Source organism: Balaenoptera acutorostrata, chromosome 19 (genome assembly GCF_949987535.1).
Source record: "Balaenoptera acutorostrata chromosome 19, mBalAcu1.1, whole genome shotgun sequence".
Classification (NCBI taxonomy): Eukaryota; Metazoa; Chordata; class Mammalia; order Artiodactyla; family Balaenopteridae; genus Balaenoptera; species Balaenoptera acutorostrata.
In genome coordinates, this window is record NC_080082.1 from 56377735 (window position 1) to 56391532 (window position 13798).

Here is a 13798-nt window from a genome sequence, read left to right on the forward strand (position 1 = left end):
TGAATTGAGTTAGTGAGTTATTGAGAGTTACCGAGAGACACCCCCTGAGGCTGGGAGAAAGGTATGAAGCAGGCAAGACCCATAAGGGAAGAGGGTCACAGGGAGAGGGGGAAGGCTGTCCCCTGAGTGGGGAAGGGACTCTGGCAGCTTGAGGTCCCCAACAGTCAGGGAAAGTTGGAGGTGCAGGTGCTGAAGAGCAAGACGCTTTGGGCCTAAGGCGTCAGCCCTGTGCCCCACCTGGTCCCCACCACCACGAGGGAGGGGTGAAGGAGGAGAGGTGGGTGGGCACAGGGAGGCAGGTGGCCAGGTGAGGCTTAGGGTGAGGGAGATTAACTTGACCACCCCCCCTACCCACCCACCCCGCCCTGCCTCAAAAAGGTCCCGGGCCAGGCCACCCAAGCCGGCCTCAGTGCCCAGGAAGGAACATTCGGAGTGCCTCTCTGGCCCCACCCCACCACAAGGCTCATTCTGTCCCTCCTGGTCCTGATGGTGGCTCTCTTTGTGGTTTTGGGAGGTGAAAGTGGGATGGGACACTAAGAGTTTGAGAATTGGAAGAGTGAAGCTATCATGGGCCTGGGGCACAGGCTTAGAGGACCCTTGAGAACTCTGGGGCCCCTTCTGTGCCCTGGTTCCCATATCATCCCCCAATTGCCCCCATCTCTACCCGCCCAGGTGGGTCTCAGCGTTCTCTAAAGGCTAGTCCAGTGGGTGGCAATCTGCCCAGGGGAGCCTTAGCAACCGATGACGTCTTCAGGCTTGCTCCTCCGGGATTGGCTGTCTTGCTTTTACAGCCTTGAAAAGGCGGGGGACCAGTCCAGTGCTGAGGGCAAGGCAATTCTCAGCATCTTGAGCCTGATCTGGCGGTTCTGGTACCCCCCGCCGCATTCTAACACCATGACCCCCAGAAACACATTCAAGGATCTCCTTTCCCATCCCTGGAATCTCATCCTAAAGGGCTTCCATTTTGGAAATTTTTGCACTTGCCCCTCTTCTGGGCACTCCCAGCCCCAGCCCAGGCGGCCCCAGGCCTCATCAGATTCCTTTCCATTATCAGAGGAGTAACGTGGTTGAGTCAAGTCGTGAAGACAACGCAGCGAGTTGCGCTGAGATATTTAACACAACGAAATTGAGATATTCAAAAAAGAAAACAAAAAACAACAACAACAAATTGAGATTCACATACCATAATTGTCACCCTTTGAAGGTGTACAATTCAATGATTGTTGGTATATTTGCAAAGTTTGCAACCATCACCACTATCTAATTCCAGAACATTTCATAACCCCAAGAGGAAACCCCACACCCTTTAACCTTCACTCCCATCCCCTTCTCCCCAAGGCAGGGCAACCACTAATCTGCTTTCTGTCTCTATAGATTTCCCAATTCTGGACATTACATATGAATGGAATCATATAACATGTGGTCTTGGGGCTTCCCTGGTGGCGCAGTGGTTAAGAATCCGCCTGCCAGTGCAGGGGACACAGGTTCAAGCCCTGGTCCGGGAAGATCCCACATGCCGCGGAGCAACTAAGCACGTGTGCCACAGCTACTGAAGCCCACGCACCTAGAACCCGTGCTCCACAACAAGAGAAGCCACAGCAATGAGAAGCCCATGCACTGCAACGAAGAGTAGCCCCCGCTCACCGCAACTAGAGAAAGCCTGCGTGCAGCAACGAAGACCCAACACAGCAAAAAATAAATTAATTAATTAATTAATTTTAAAAAAATTAGGTGGAACAAGTATGCTAATCAGAAAACAAAACAAAACAAAACCTAAACTAAATATGGCATTTCCACAAAACCCCACTGAGACAGATACTGTCACTGTTCCTATTTTACAGAGGAAGAAACTGAGGCACAGAAGACTAAAGTCACTTGTGAGACATCACAAAGCCCAAAGTGATTAGAGACGGGATTTGAACCCAGGTGGGGATCCTGGGGCCACATCCTGACTGATTTCCTCCCCTGCCGAATCACCCTGCCCATCATATGGGCTACAGCTGTGCACACACACCCGCCCCCAGGCCTCACTGGCATTACATCCAGCATATTAAAATGCACCCATGTCCCTTATTATATATAATTCCTATGAGGAGTCACACTGCTGTTGGCTAGTTAGTATGTGGGTATGTTCTGTAGCAATTTCATTAAAAAAATACTAACTTTTGGACTTCCCTGAAGGTTCAGTGGTTAAGGCTGGACCTTCCACCTCAGGGGGCGCAGGTTCGATCCCTGGTTGGGGAATTGTAAGATCCCGCATGTCAAGCGGTGCAGCCAAAAAAAAAAGTTCAAAATTACTAACTTTTAACTTGGTCAATTTTTTTTTTTTTTTTCACTTTGGAAGCATTTTTCACTTTCCCAAGCATTTTCCTAAATCCCAAAAAATCTCTCAGGTTAAAGACTCAAAAGACACACAGGGACAGAGAAGATGGACGGGCAGCTCTTGGAGTATGCACTCCACTTTTGAAGAGAAGCTCAAACTCAGGAGCAACGAGATGAAAACAACCAAAAGACCCCAGGCAGCTCCCAGTCACATGGTGGAAGCAGAGGAGCAGAGAACACCAGGTGTGTCTGAGGATGTGGACACCTGGGGAGCTGCACACATCCCGCAGGAGTGGGGACTGGGTCACTGTTATAGATGCAACCTGGCAGTTTCTGTTGACGTCAAGTATTTGTGTGCCCTGTGTCCCAGCGGTCCTGAATCTACAAAATGCAGGGGCCAGAGAAATATACAGAAAGATGGAGGAACATGTTCATTTCAGTGTTACTTACCCCACCCTGCAATTATGCTCCCCCCATATCCATCTTCTATCTTTCTCCTAGTTCCTTATTCGCCTTTATGTTCAGCATTAATTACCCCCAATATATCATATGTCTATTCGCTTACTTGTTTACTGTCTGTTTCCCACTGTTAGGAAGTTCCCAGAGGCTGCCTTGGTCCCTGCAGTGCCCCCCAAGCACCCAGGACAGTGTCAAGCATACAGTGGGAGCTCAATCGATCCTTCCTGAATCAATGAGTGAACATTTCCATTCCATGAAACAGCTGACATATAGAGGCTTGATTACCATTCTTTTTTTTTTTTTTTGTCATGCTGAGACATGCAGGATCTTAGTTCCCTGACTGAGGATCAAACCCATAAGCCTCGTGGCGAGACCAAAAAAAAAAAAAAAAGAGAAAAAAAAGAAAGGAGGATCAGATCACTGACACACGCTACAACACGGATGAACCATGAAAACTTAATGCTAAGTGAAAGAAGCCAATCACAAAAGACCACTTTTTTTTTTAATTTTTATTTATTTTTAATTTTTATTTTTGGCTGCATTGGGTCTTCGTTGCTGTGTGCTGGCTTTCTCTGGTTGTGTCGAGCGGGGGCCACTCTTCATCGCGGTGCGCGGGCCTCTCACCATCGCGGCCTCTCCTGTTGCCGAGCACAGGCTCCAGACGCGCAGGCTCAGTAGTTGTGGCACACGGGCTTAGGCATGTGGGATCTTCCCGGGCCAGGGCTTGAACCCGTGTCCCCTGCATTGGCAGGTGGATTCCCTGCACCACCAGGGAAGCCCCAAGACCACATGTTATATGATTCTATTCATATGTAATGTCCAGAATTGGGTCATCTATAGAGACAGAAAGCAGATTAGTGGTTGCCCTGTCTTGGGGAGAAGGGGGTGGGAATGAGGGTTAAAGGGTGTGGGGTTTCCTTTCCGGGTGATGAAATGTTCTGGAATTAGATAGTGGTGATGGTTGCAAACTTTGCAAATATACCAACAATCATTGAATTGTACACCTTCAAAGGGTAACAATTATGGTATGTGAACATCTCAATTTTTTGTTGTTGTTTTTTGTTTTCTTTTTTGAATATCTCAATTTAAAACAAAATGAATGGAGATCTTCCAAAGGCAGAAAGAAGAGATAAAGGAGGGGACATAGCAACCTCTCTTCCACCCCCTGACTTCCCTGCCACAACCCAGAGCAGCCAGGGAGGTGAGTGGTGAGGGATGCTGGAAGGGAGGTGGCTGCAGGGATTCAGGGGAGAGGGGATGGGGTCCAGACTGAGGCAGGGACCCTGGCGTGGAGAGAGTGATTCGGGAGTCTGGTGGTGGGACTGATGATCTTGTGGACACAGAGGTGCAGGCTCAGAGATGCTACCTGTCCCCAGACACACATGCTGGGGTCTCAGGGCCCACCGCTCCCAACCCTCAGTCCCTCCTTGTGACCCCTCTGCCCCCACCTCCCAACTGCTGTTGTTTTTGAGCTGCCTCTGAGGTCCACCCTGAACGACCTTCAGCCCATTCCTGCCCTGGATAACAGATGGGCAAACACTGCAAGCAGCAAACAGCTCATGCTGACCTTGGAGCCAGGGCAGGGTCAGAGACCTTTTCCCCCCTCCCCCGGGCCCACCCAACCCTGGCCCTGCTTCAACCTCTTTCTTGCCCTCTAGAATTGGGGTGGGGAGGTGAGGGCACAGGTCGTTTCTGGCTTAGCTAGCCAGAAACGGCTAGCTAAGTATGAAAGGGCTGGGTTCAGATTCACCATTTGGTGGCTGGGGAGCCCCACCCCCACAGCCTCAGTTTCCTTATCTGTAAAATGGGAATGAAAAAGATGCCCACTTCATAAGGTCTGACGTTAATTCAGTGAGTTAATGCGCTGAAGCCTTGCGGTGGCACCTGATGCGTAGTGAGCGCTCAGGAAGCACAAGCTTAATAAACAGCAGCTGGCGTTGACAGCACGGCTTTGCTGCAGGTCTCTTGTTGCTTGAGGCACTTTAGGTAAACGACTTGCTTTACTCTCCTGTGTAGGAACTGTAGTCCATGACTCTGGTTCCTGGACGGAGAAACAGGCCCAGAGACATTAAGCAACAATCACCGGGTCACACAGCAGGAAGGAGGGGGAGCCAGACTGTGAACCCAACAGCATGCTGCTTCTCCTAACACCATGCAAGGTGGGTGTTTCCTTTTTCTTTTATTATTATGGTAAAATACATAACATCAAGTTTACCATTTTAACCATTTTTAGGTGTATGGTTCAGTGGCATTGAGTACATTCACAATCTTGTGCAACCATCACCACTATCCATTTCCAGAATGTTTTCATCATCCCAAACAGAAACTCCAGGAGATTTTATTTTGCTGATTAGTGTCAGTGAGGAACTCCAGGGAACATTCGTTGAGCAACTACTGTGTGCTAGAGCCCACGCTGGGGCCATTGGAATGGACAGCATTCTTCTGGAAGCCTCTGGATTTGTCCTGTACAGTCATCCAGGTTGCGGCCAAAGTGGGGTTGTCAGATTCACCACATAAAAATACGGGACGTGGGACTTCCCTGGTAGTCTAGTGGTTAAGAATCCGCCTTCCAATGCAGAGGATGCGGGTTCGATCCTTGGTCGGGGAACTAAGATCCCACGTGCTGCAGGGCAACTAAGCCCGCGCGCCGCCATGGAAGATCCCGTGTGCCGCAACTAAGACCCAAGGCAGCCAAAAATAAATAAATAAATATTGAAAAAAGTATATAGGATGCCTAGTTAGATTTGAATTTCAGATACACAACAAATAAATAATAGTATAATTCCCAAATATTGCATGGGACATACTTACACTAAAAAAAGATTCATGGGACTTCCCTGGAGGTCCAATGGTTAGGACTCTGTGCTTCCACTGCAGGGGGCAAGGGTTCAATCCCTGGTTGGGGAACTAAGATGCTGCATGCCGTGCATGGCGCCCCCCCCCAATTTTTAAAAATAAATCAATTAATTAAAAAAGATTCATTGGGCTTCCCTGGTGGCGCAGTGGTTGAGAGTCTGCCTGCCAATGCAGGGGACACAGGTTCGAGCCCTGGTCTGGGAAGATCCCACATGCCGCGGAGCAACTGGGCCCGTGGGCCACGGCTACTGAGCCTGCGCGTCTGGAGCCTGTGCTCGGCAACAAGAGAGGCCGCGATAGTGAAGGGGCCTGCGCACCGCGATGAAGAGTGGCCCCCGCTTGCCACAACTAGAGAAAGCCCTCGCACAGAAATGAAGACCTGACACAGCCAAAAATAAATATAAAAATAAATAAATAAATAAGACCCGGTGCAACCAAATTAATAAATAAAATATTTTTTAAAAAAAGATTCATTATTCATCTGAAATTCAAATGTCACAGGGCGTCCTGTATTTTATCTGGCAACCTTAGAGCAAGGAATCCAGCCCATGGTTCCCTGGCTAAACTGTGCACCCTGGCTCATGGCTGGGTCCTCCGGGAGAAAAAGGCTCATTTTCTTCCTGTCTGGTGTTTGGCCCAAGCCTGATGTTGACAACCTCTCACTAAGCTCTCCCTCACAGGGCCTCACCCAACCTTCATGTGGACTCTGTGAGGCAGGCACTTACTACCATTCCCATTTTACAGATGAAAACACTGAGCCCAGAGAAGGGAATTTATTTGCCCTGGTCACGCAGTGAAGGTGTGTCTGGCCCCGTAGTCCAGTGGCCAATGGATCTCAGAGACAAAAGAAATAATAATAAACAGGTCTGATCTGTGAGCACCTATGTTGCCAGACTCCACGTTAAGAATCTCCCTTGGGGACTTCCCTGGTGGCGCAGTGGTTAAGAATCCGCCTGCCAATGCAGGGGACACGGGTTCGATCTCTGGTCCGGGAAGATCCCACATGCTGCAGAGCAACTAAGCCCGTGTGCCACAACTACTGAGCCTGTGCTCTAGAGCCCACGAGTCACAACTACTGAGCCCGCGTGCTACAACTACTGAAGCCTGTGCACCTAGAGCCCGTGCTCTGCAACAAGAGGAGTGACCACAATGAGAAGCCTGTGCACCACAACGAAGAGTAGCCCCTGCTTGCCACAACTAGAGAAAAAAAAAAAAAAGAATTTCCCTTGTTATCACATCATTTAATTAATGTCCTAAAGTATGGATTGTGGGCCCATTTTACAGAGGAGGAAACTGAGGTCCAAAAGAGGGGCTGTCACATGAGGTGGAGCCAGAATTTGAACCCAGTTCAGCACAGGAGGCTAATCTTCCCCTGTCAGTTTAGGGTGGTGGGAGGGTAGGAAGGAGAAAGGAAGGAGGCCAGCAGGGGCGGGCATGGCCTTGGATCATCACTGTCACCTGGGCCCCTCTCTCTCTGAAGTCCCTGCCAAGGGGCGTGGGGAGGCGGCCAGGGGAGGGCTCTGCTCAGCGCAGCCTCCCCCTCCCCCAGCTCAGAGAGCTGAGCACAGAGGGACAGAGGGACAGAGGCCCCCAGAAATGCTGTTCCCTGGATGCAGGTTCCGGGCCCTGTCCTCCCTCTGCTTCTGCGTCCTGGTCCTGGCCTGCATCGTAGGTGAGGAGGAGTGGGTGGGCGGGTGTGGGGACCCCGATGCAGCATGGGGTGTGAGTGTGACCGGCTGTGAAGCGTGCAGATGTCCATGCATGTCTGGGAGTATGTGTCAGGAGCGGCCATGTGTGAACAGTGTACATGGGGTTGGTACAGATGACAGTGATCATGAATATGCATTTGTGTGTGTGTCAGCAGACGAGTATGCAGTCATGGTAAACGTGTAAGTCTGTGAACATGCATTTATATGCTTGTGTGCACGTGTGTGTCTTTAGGGGGTATTTATGCAAAAGATTTGACAGTCTGGGCATGTGGAAGGGTGTCAGTGTGTACTGGTGTGTATGTCTGGGTTCTGCACATGTATTTAAATTGTATATATATATATATATATATATATATATATATATATATATATATGCAGTGCATCCGATGTGCAGGAAACCGGTCCAAGTGCCTTCTACATGTTAACCCCTAACTCTCACAATAACCCTATAAGCTGGGACCTGTCATTATCACATTCTACAGAAGGGGAAACTGAGTCTTGAAGAGGTTAACTCATCGGCCAAGGGCACACCACAGGTCACATGGGTGCCTCTGTACACGTGTATACACGTGTACCCGTGTGATGGCTGGTCTCTGTAGGTGAGGCTTTGCCCAGGTGCATGGGTGCTGGACAGACAGGTGTGTGTGATTCCTGGCAGAACCCCTGGCCCACCAGCCCGACACATGGCCTTGCCAACCTCCATCCCCGGGGGCATCCTTCACTGCCTGTGGAGGTTGTTCAGACCGTTTGGGAGTCACAGGAGAACGGAGGGGGCGGCAAGATCAGGTAGCGAGGGAGGCATCAGGAGAGGGGCAGGGGGCAGAGAGGCGGCGTTACAGACTGAAGGAGGAAACCCCAGGCAGACGCAGGGGTGACGGGGCTCCCGTCACAGAGGGTGAAAGGAGATGACCGCTGGCTGAAGGGGGGCGAGGGGTTAGAGGGACATAGAAGGCGATGAGAGGCAAGGGGCCACCAGGAGCCACGGTGACGGTGAGCACGGAGGGAAAGGGAGATGGAAGGGTTCTGGGGTCCCAGCCGTCCCAAGTTGCCCTCTGATCCCATCTAGCATGTCAGCAAGAAGGGCCTGGGGAAACCTCGAGCCCCCCGCCAGAGTCGGCCAGTAGTTCCTGGAGGCTGGTTCCGGGCAAGGTGAAGGAGTGGATGGAGTCGCTGGTGACCAGGACAAGAGAGAGTTGGCAGTGGTTCTGGTGCGCGTGCGCAGAACGGGGCTGCGGGCCTGAGTCTGAGGGAGGAGGGGCAGGGCCGGAACTCGTGGGTTCCCAGGGAGCAGGACAGGGCGGGGGCAGGGCTGTGACCCCTGGGTCCCAGAGGGGTAGAGGGTAAGAGGTGAGAGCAGGGACTCCTGGGTCAGAGGGAGGAAGGGGTCAACGGGGCAGAAGTCTCGGGGGGTAGCTGGGGTCTCCACTGTGATGTCCACAGGGGCCCCAGGGCCTTCCAGGGCTTTGTGAAGACCTACTATGATGACCACCTGAGGGACCTGGGTTCCCACACCCAGGCCTGGCTCCAAAGCTCCAAGGACAGCCTCCTGAACAAGGCCTACAACCTGTGTCCCCAGCTGCTCTGCGGGGACAGCTACTGGCATTAAAGTGTTCACAGCCTCCGCAATAAAGGAGTTCTCCTCTGTGGCCCCGTCACAGTCCCTCCCGGATGCTGCCAGCGATAACCCCACCCCATCCGCCCCCCCCCACCCCGGAGGTTAAGGAGTAGAGGAAGTGACAACACCAAGTGACACGTGGCAGGGGAGCGACAGTGGGGGTGGGGGCCGGTGGGGGGGGATATGACCCTGCTCCCCCAGTGCTGAGACCCACCAACCACTGCAGGCTTGTGGGCGGCGCGGAAGACTTCAGGCTTCTCAGTTTGGGGAGGAGGGTGAAGGCTGGAGACCAGGCAGGGTTAACAAGACCCCCCCCAGCGGCCCCTCCTTCAGCCCTCTGCGTTCACCTCCCACGGGATGGAGACCCCAGGCCTCATGCCTGGCGGGCACCCAGAGCCCCCATCACCTCCACAGCTCCCCACCCAGCCTGTCTCTCTCAGCGGTGAATCTTCAGAGTGGAGGCTCCCTGTGGCTTGACCTCAGGGATGTCACTGCCCTCTCTGCCCCCCCCGCCCCCCCCCCCAAGCAGTTCTGTTGGCCAGGACTTTGGCCTAGGCGTTGAGGTCGGGGTGGTGGCTGTGACGGGGTGGATCGCGAGACCTATAAAGCCTTTCTCTGCCTGTTTGGAGCTGGTGAGGACAGCCTGCCAGAATCCGGTAAGAGAGGGACATGGCGGGTGGGGGACAGCAGGAGGTGGCCAAGATCGTTAAAGCAGAAACTGCCAGAGTCAAGATATTAGATTCCAGTGATAGAATCATGGAATTTAGAGTATTCCCTGCCAGTCCAGTGGTTAGGACTCGGCGCTTTCACTTCTGCAGCCGGGTTTCAATTCCTGGTCGGGGAACTAAGATCCTGCAAGAGCACAGGGCTGCCAAAAAAAAAAAAAAAAAAAAATTACGATGTTACAATCAGCAATCGGGAGTAGCATCATAGAACGTTAGGAAGTGAGGCCCAAGTCAAGCCATTAGGGGTTTGACTCAGGTGGGGGGAGAGGGGGAGGGGGGTCCCAGGCTGGTATCCCTGAGCGCAGGGGACCCTAGGATTAGACACTTCCCGTGGCCCCGTCCCACACCCTCCTCAGCGTTCCAGGTCTCCTGACACCATGCGCACCCGATACTTCCTGGCTCTGTTTCTCATCTTCCTGGTGTTGGGATTCGGTGAGTGTGGTCAGTAGGAGAGGAGGGGCTATGAGGAGGGGGATGAGCCCCAAGCATCTTCCCAGCCCAATTCTTGTCTGGCCCTGCCCCTGCCCACTCCTCTCCTTCCCCGCCTCATTCCCCCCCCTGCTGCAGGCCCCTCAGCTCCCCTAACTCACTCTCCTCCTGCAGAGGTCCAGGGCGTCCATGTGCCCCAGGAAGAAGAGACTGCCAGGCCTGCCCTGCTCACCAAGGTGCAGGAATCACTCTTAGGTTATTGGGATGTAGCCAAGGCAGCTGCCCAGAAGCTGTACAAGAAGACATACTTGCCCGCCATGGATGAGAAAATCAGGTATCACCCGCCTCCCACCCCCACCCCAGGAACAGGGACTCCCGGCCCCCAGTCCCTTCTCCCTCAGACTCAGGAGTCCAGGTTCAAACCTGGACCTGGTATCTCAAGGCCCAGGTATCTCAGCTCCCAGCCCCCAGTCCCAGTAGAACCCAGAATTCTGAGATGCCAGCCCTGTCCTACTTAGGGATCCAGGAGTTTGGGTTCTAGCCACATTTTCCCACGGGACACATGATTCTGGGCCCCAGCCCCTCCTCCCTCAGACCCAGGAGTCCCAGCCCCCAGCCCCTCCTCCTCAGCCCTTCTATCCTTTCTCCCCAGGGACATATACAGCAAAAGCACGGCAGCTATGACCACCTATGCAGGGATTTTTACTGACCAGGTCATTTCTCTGCTGAAGGGAGACCATTAACAGCTGGGCCCCCAATCTCAGGGGGAGTCCAGACCCCAGGAACCCCTTGGGTCCCCTGATCTATACCCCACCCCCACTGCCTAGCACCTCTCAGCATCCTGCTCCCAACTCTAGCCTGACTTCTTATCAATAAAAAAAAAAAAAAAAGCCAAGTTTATTCTTTTGGATGTGGTTGCTTTTCTGAGACCTCAAGGGCCAAGATGGAGGAGCTGATGCTGTCCAGCCAACATTTATTGAGCGTCTATTCTATGTATATCGCCCTCACCTGGTCAATGGGAATAAAGAGGTGAATAATAATAATGAATAATCATAACAACAATAATTGGAGACTGACCTTCACCAAGGTCTGGCTTTCCCTTCTTTTTTTTTTTTTTTTGGCCACACTATGTGGCACGCGTGCAGGATCTTAGTTCCCCGACCAGGGATCGAACCCGTGCCCCCTGCAGTGGAAGCACAGAGTCTTAACCACTGGACTGCCAGGGAACTCCCGGCTTTCTCATTTGTAAAATGATACATGGACATAGCTAATCTGCAGTGGACTCTGGCCATGTCCGGGTCGTGGGCTGACACTTTGAATATGCCATCGCAGTGAGGTGTCCAGTGGCCCTGGGGTAGAGGGGAGAGCGGTGCCCATGAGTCATTGCTGAGCGTGGCAAGGCAGCGCCCAGGTTGGCTGGGACCCGAGAGGACAGAACTGTAAACGCTGTGCTCTGTGCCAGTTCCTATGCGTTTGTCCCACATGTATTTATTGAGACACAGCCAGGTGCTGGAGATACAGCAGGGAACAGACAGACAGTCCTGCCCTCACGTGGCCCCTGCAAAGATGTACTGATTGGGTCCTGACCCAGTTTCGCACGTTTTTTGTTTGTTTGTTTGTTTTAATTAATTTACTTTTGCCTGCGTTGGGTCTTCGTTGTGCGCGGGCTTTCTCTAGTTGTGGTGAGCAGGGGCTGCTCTTCACTGTGGAGCACAGGCTCTAGGTGTGCAGGCTTCAGTAGTTGTGGCACGCAGGCTCAGTAGTTGTGGCTTGTGGGCTCTAGAGCACAGGGTCAGCAGCTGTGGCACACGGGCTTAGCTGCTCCGCAGCATGTGGGATCTTCCTGGACCAGGGCTTGAATCCGTGTCCCCTGCATTGGCAGGCGGATTCCCAACCACTGTGCCACCAAGGAAGTCTGTCACATGGTTTTATTGATTACCGTTTTGTGGTATGCTTTTTAGCTGTTCTCTTCTTATTAGCAATAGTAATAACACTTCCTGAGCTCCTACTCAGGGCCAGGAGCTCCGGTCCATCCTGAGCCACAAATAGAGAGGCTGAGGGGGTGGAAGGCAGAGGATGAACAAGAGGACCCCATGGAGAAGATAACTTCAGACAGCAACACGGGCAATGAAGAAAAGGAGAGGAAGTGAGGAGTTCAAGGTCTGGGGGCGGCCACCTTGGGTTGGGGCGCGGGGAGAGCCCTCTAGAGGACCCAGCTGGGCTGGTCACAGGGCATGCGTTACAATGCAGTGTGGTAAGGACTACTGTTGATGGAAAGTAGGGGGAGGGGAGTACTCTCTTGGCTCCCAGGTCTGAGCCGATGGAAGAGGGTATCTGGGCAGTGGGGGATTACAGGCCAAAAGCACAGGGTGTAAAACAAGAGCAGAGGCCCTGCAGTCTGAGAGAGGACAGTGCTGGGGCACATGGGTAGAGGGGCTAAGGGCCTGGACTCCTGCATCTGGAGGGAGTAGAGAGTGGTTCTGGGCTGCCAAGTCCTATGGGTGGGGCTATTGGCCTCTGAGGATGCAGGGCCTGTATTCTCCTAATAGACTTGGCATTAACTTCCAGCCAGCCTTTTCAGCACTCTTGGGGCAGTTTTCCCAGGTCCTGGGGCTGGGCAGCTGTGAGTCTAGCAGAAAACAGGGGCCTTGGGGAAGGGTTGTGGGAAATGCCCCCAAGTCCCCAGGGCCTGGGAAGAGCTGAGGCTGCCAAGCCCAGTGGGCGATGGGGGGGGGGGACCCTGGAGGAACAATCCCTGCTCTGTCCACTTGTTTCCCACAGACTCAAGCCAAACCAAACCACTGCCCAGGCCAGTTCTGCTTCCAACCAATCCTGGTGTACCTCCCAGACTCCGCCTTCCTTTCTCAGGCTCCCACCCCAGTCCCACTCCCTTCAGGACCCCAGGAGTCCAGGCCCCCAGACTTCTCCTCCCCCAGAACTCAGGACCCCCAATCCATTCTCCTCAAGACCCAGAAGTTCAGGTCCCCAGCCCCCTTAGAACCTGAAATCCCAGCCTCTGGTTGGTGTTGGGCGTCCCCTAGTGGAGCGCAGTGTGGGTCTGGCCTGTGATTCACTTAACAGTTAGTAGGAATGGAAGAATTCACTTGGTCACTCAGCAGACATGGGGGAGGGCTTTACAAGGGCCCCATCAGAGGTCACAGTCTAGCTAAGAGCCTCTTGTGTTCCAACAGATCAGGACTCTGCGGTATATGAGAGAGGACGTTGGGGGACCTAGAGCTGAGAGCAGAGATGGGGTAACAATGAAACCGGAGATGAGGCTTCAAAGCCCCTCACCTGCCTGGGCTTTCTGTGGTTTTCTATTTTTATGTGTACATGTAATTTTGTACTTTTAAAAAAGAAGCCCACAAAAATCTCAATCTGCCCATCTTCTGGGGGACTTCATCTGTACATTTCATCCCTAGACTTGAAGACTGGGTGTACAATTTCACAGAATCGTTATTACTATCGTTGTCTGTAAGAGAAGGGGACCGGGCAAGAAGTTTTCTTTTTTTTTTTTAATTAATTAATTTATTTATTTGGCTGCGTTGGGTCTTCGTTGCTGTGCGAGGGCTTTCTTCGTTGTGGTGCGCGGGCTTCTTACTGTGGTGGCTTCTCTTGCTGCAGAGCACCGGCTCTAGGTGCGCGGGCTTCATAGTTGTAGTTCGCGGGTTCTAGAGCACAGG

General features: G+C 52.6%; 2 protein-coding genes across 2 annotated transcripts; both read left to right on the forward strand.

Moving 5' to 3' along the window:
* The first annotated feature begins 7206 nt into the window (after positions 1-7206).
* Positions 7207-8992, forward strand: APOC4 (apolipoprotein C4). The gene is made up of 3 exons (XM_007168119.2): positions 7207-7309; positions 8413-8554; positions 8787-8992. Exons 1-3 carry the CDS (start codon positions 7234-7236, stop codon positions 8950-8952), a joined length of 384 nt encoding a protein of 127 aa, XP_007168181.2. The 5' UTR covers positions 7207-7233; the 3' UTR covers positions 8953-8992.
* A 503-nt stretch (positions 8993-9495) lies between these two features.
* On the forward strand, positions 9496-11004 carry APOC2 (apolipoprotein C2). The gene is made up of 4 exons (XM_057534715.1): positions 9496-9617; positions 10043-10118; positions 10290-10449; positions 10768-11004. The coding sequence occupies exons 2-4, from the start codon at positions 10064-10066 to the stop codon at positions 10856-10858; spliced, it is 306 nt and encodes a 101-aa protein (XP_057390698.1). The 5' UTR covers positions 9496-9617; positions 10043-10063; the 3' UTR covers positions 10859-11004.
* The last annotated feature ends 2794 nt before the right edge of the window (positions 11005-13798 follow it).

Excerpts from the sequence above, each read along its gene's own strand:
- APOC4 (XM_007168119.2), top strand. The coding sequence starts at position 7,234 with ATGCTGTTCCCTGGATGCAGGTTCCGGGCCCTGTCCTCCCTCTGCTTC. Across the intron at positions 7,310-8,412 it reads GGTCCTGGCCTGCATCGTAG|CATGTCAGCAAGAAGGGCCT; the intron begins GTGAGGAGGAGT and ends GATCCCATCTAG. Across the intron at positions 8,555-8,786 it reads GAGAGTTGGCAGTGGTTCTG|GGGCCCCAGGGCCTTCCAGG; the intron begins GTGCGCGTGCGC and ends TGATGTCCACAG.
- APOC2 (XM_057534715.1), top strand. The coding sequence starts at position 10,064 with ATGCGCACCCGATACTTCCTGGCTCTGTTTCTCATCTTCCTGGTGTTG. Across the intron at positions 10,119-10,289 it reads CTTCCTGGTGTTGGGATTCG|AGGTCCAGGGCGTCCATGTG; the intron begins GTGAGTGTGGTC and ends CTCCTCCTGCAG. Across the intron at positions 10,450-10,767 it reads GCCATGGATGAGAAAATCAG|GGACATATACAGCAAAAGCA; the intron begins GTATCACCCGCC and ends CTTTCTCCCCAG.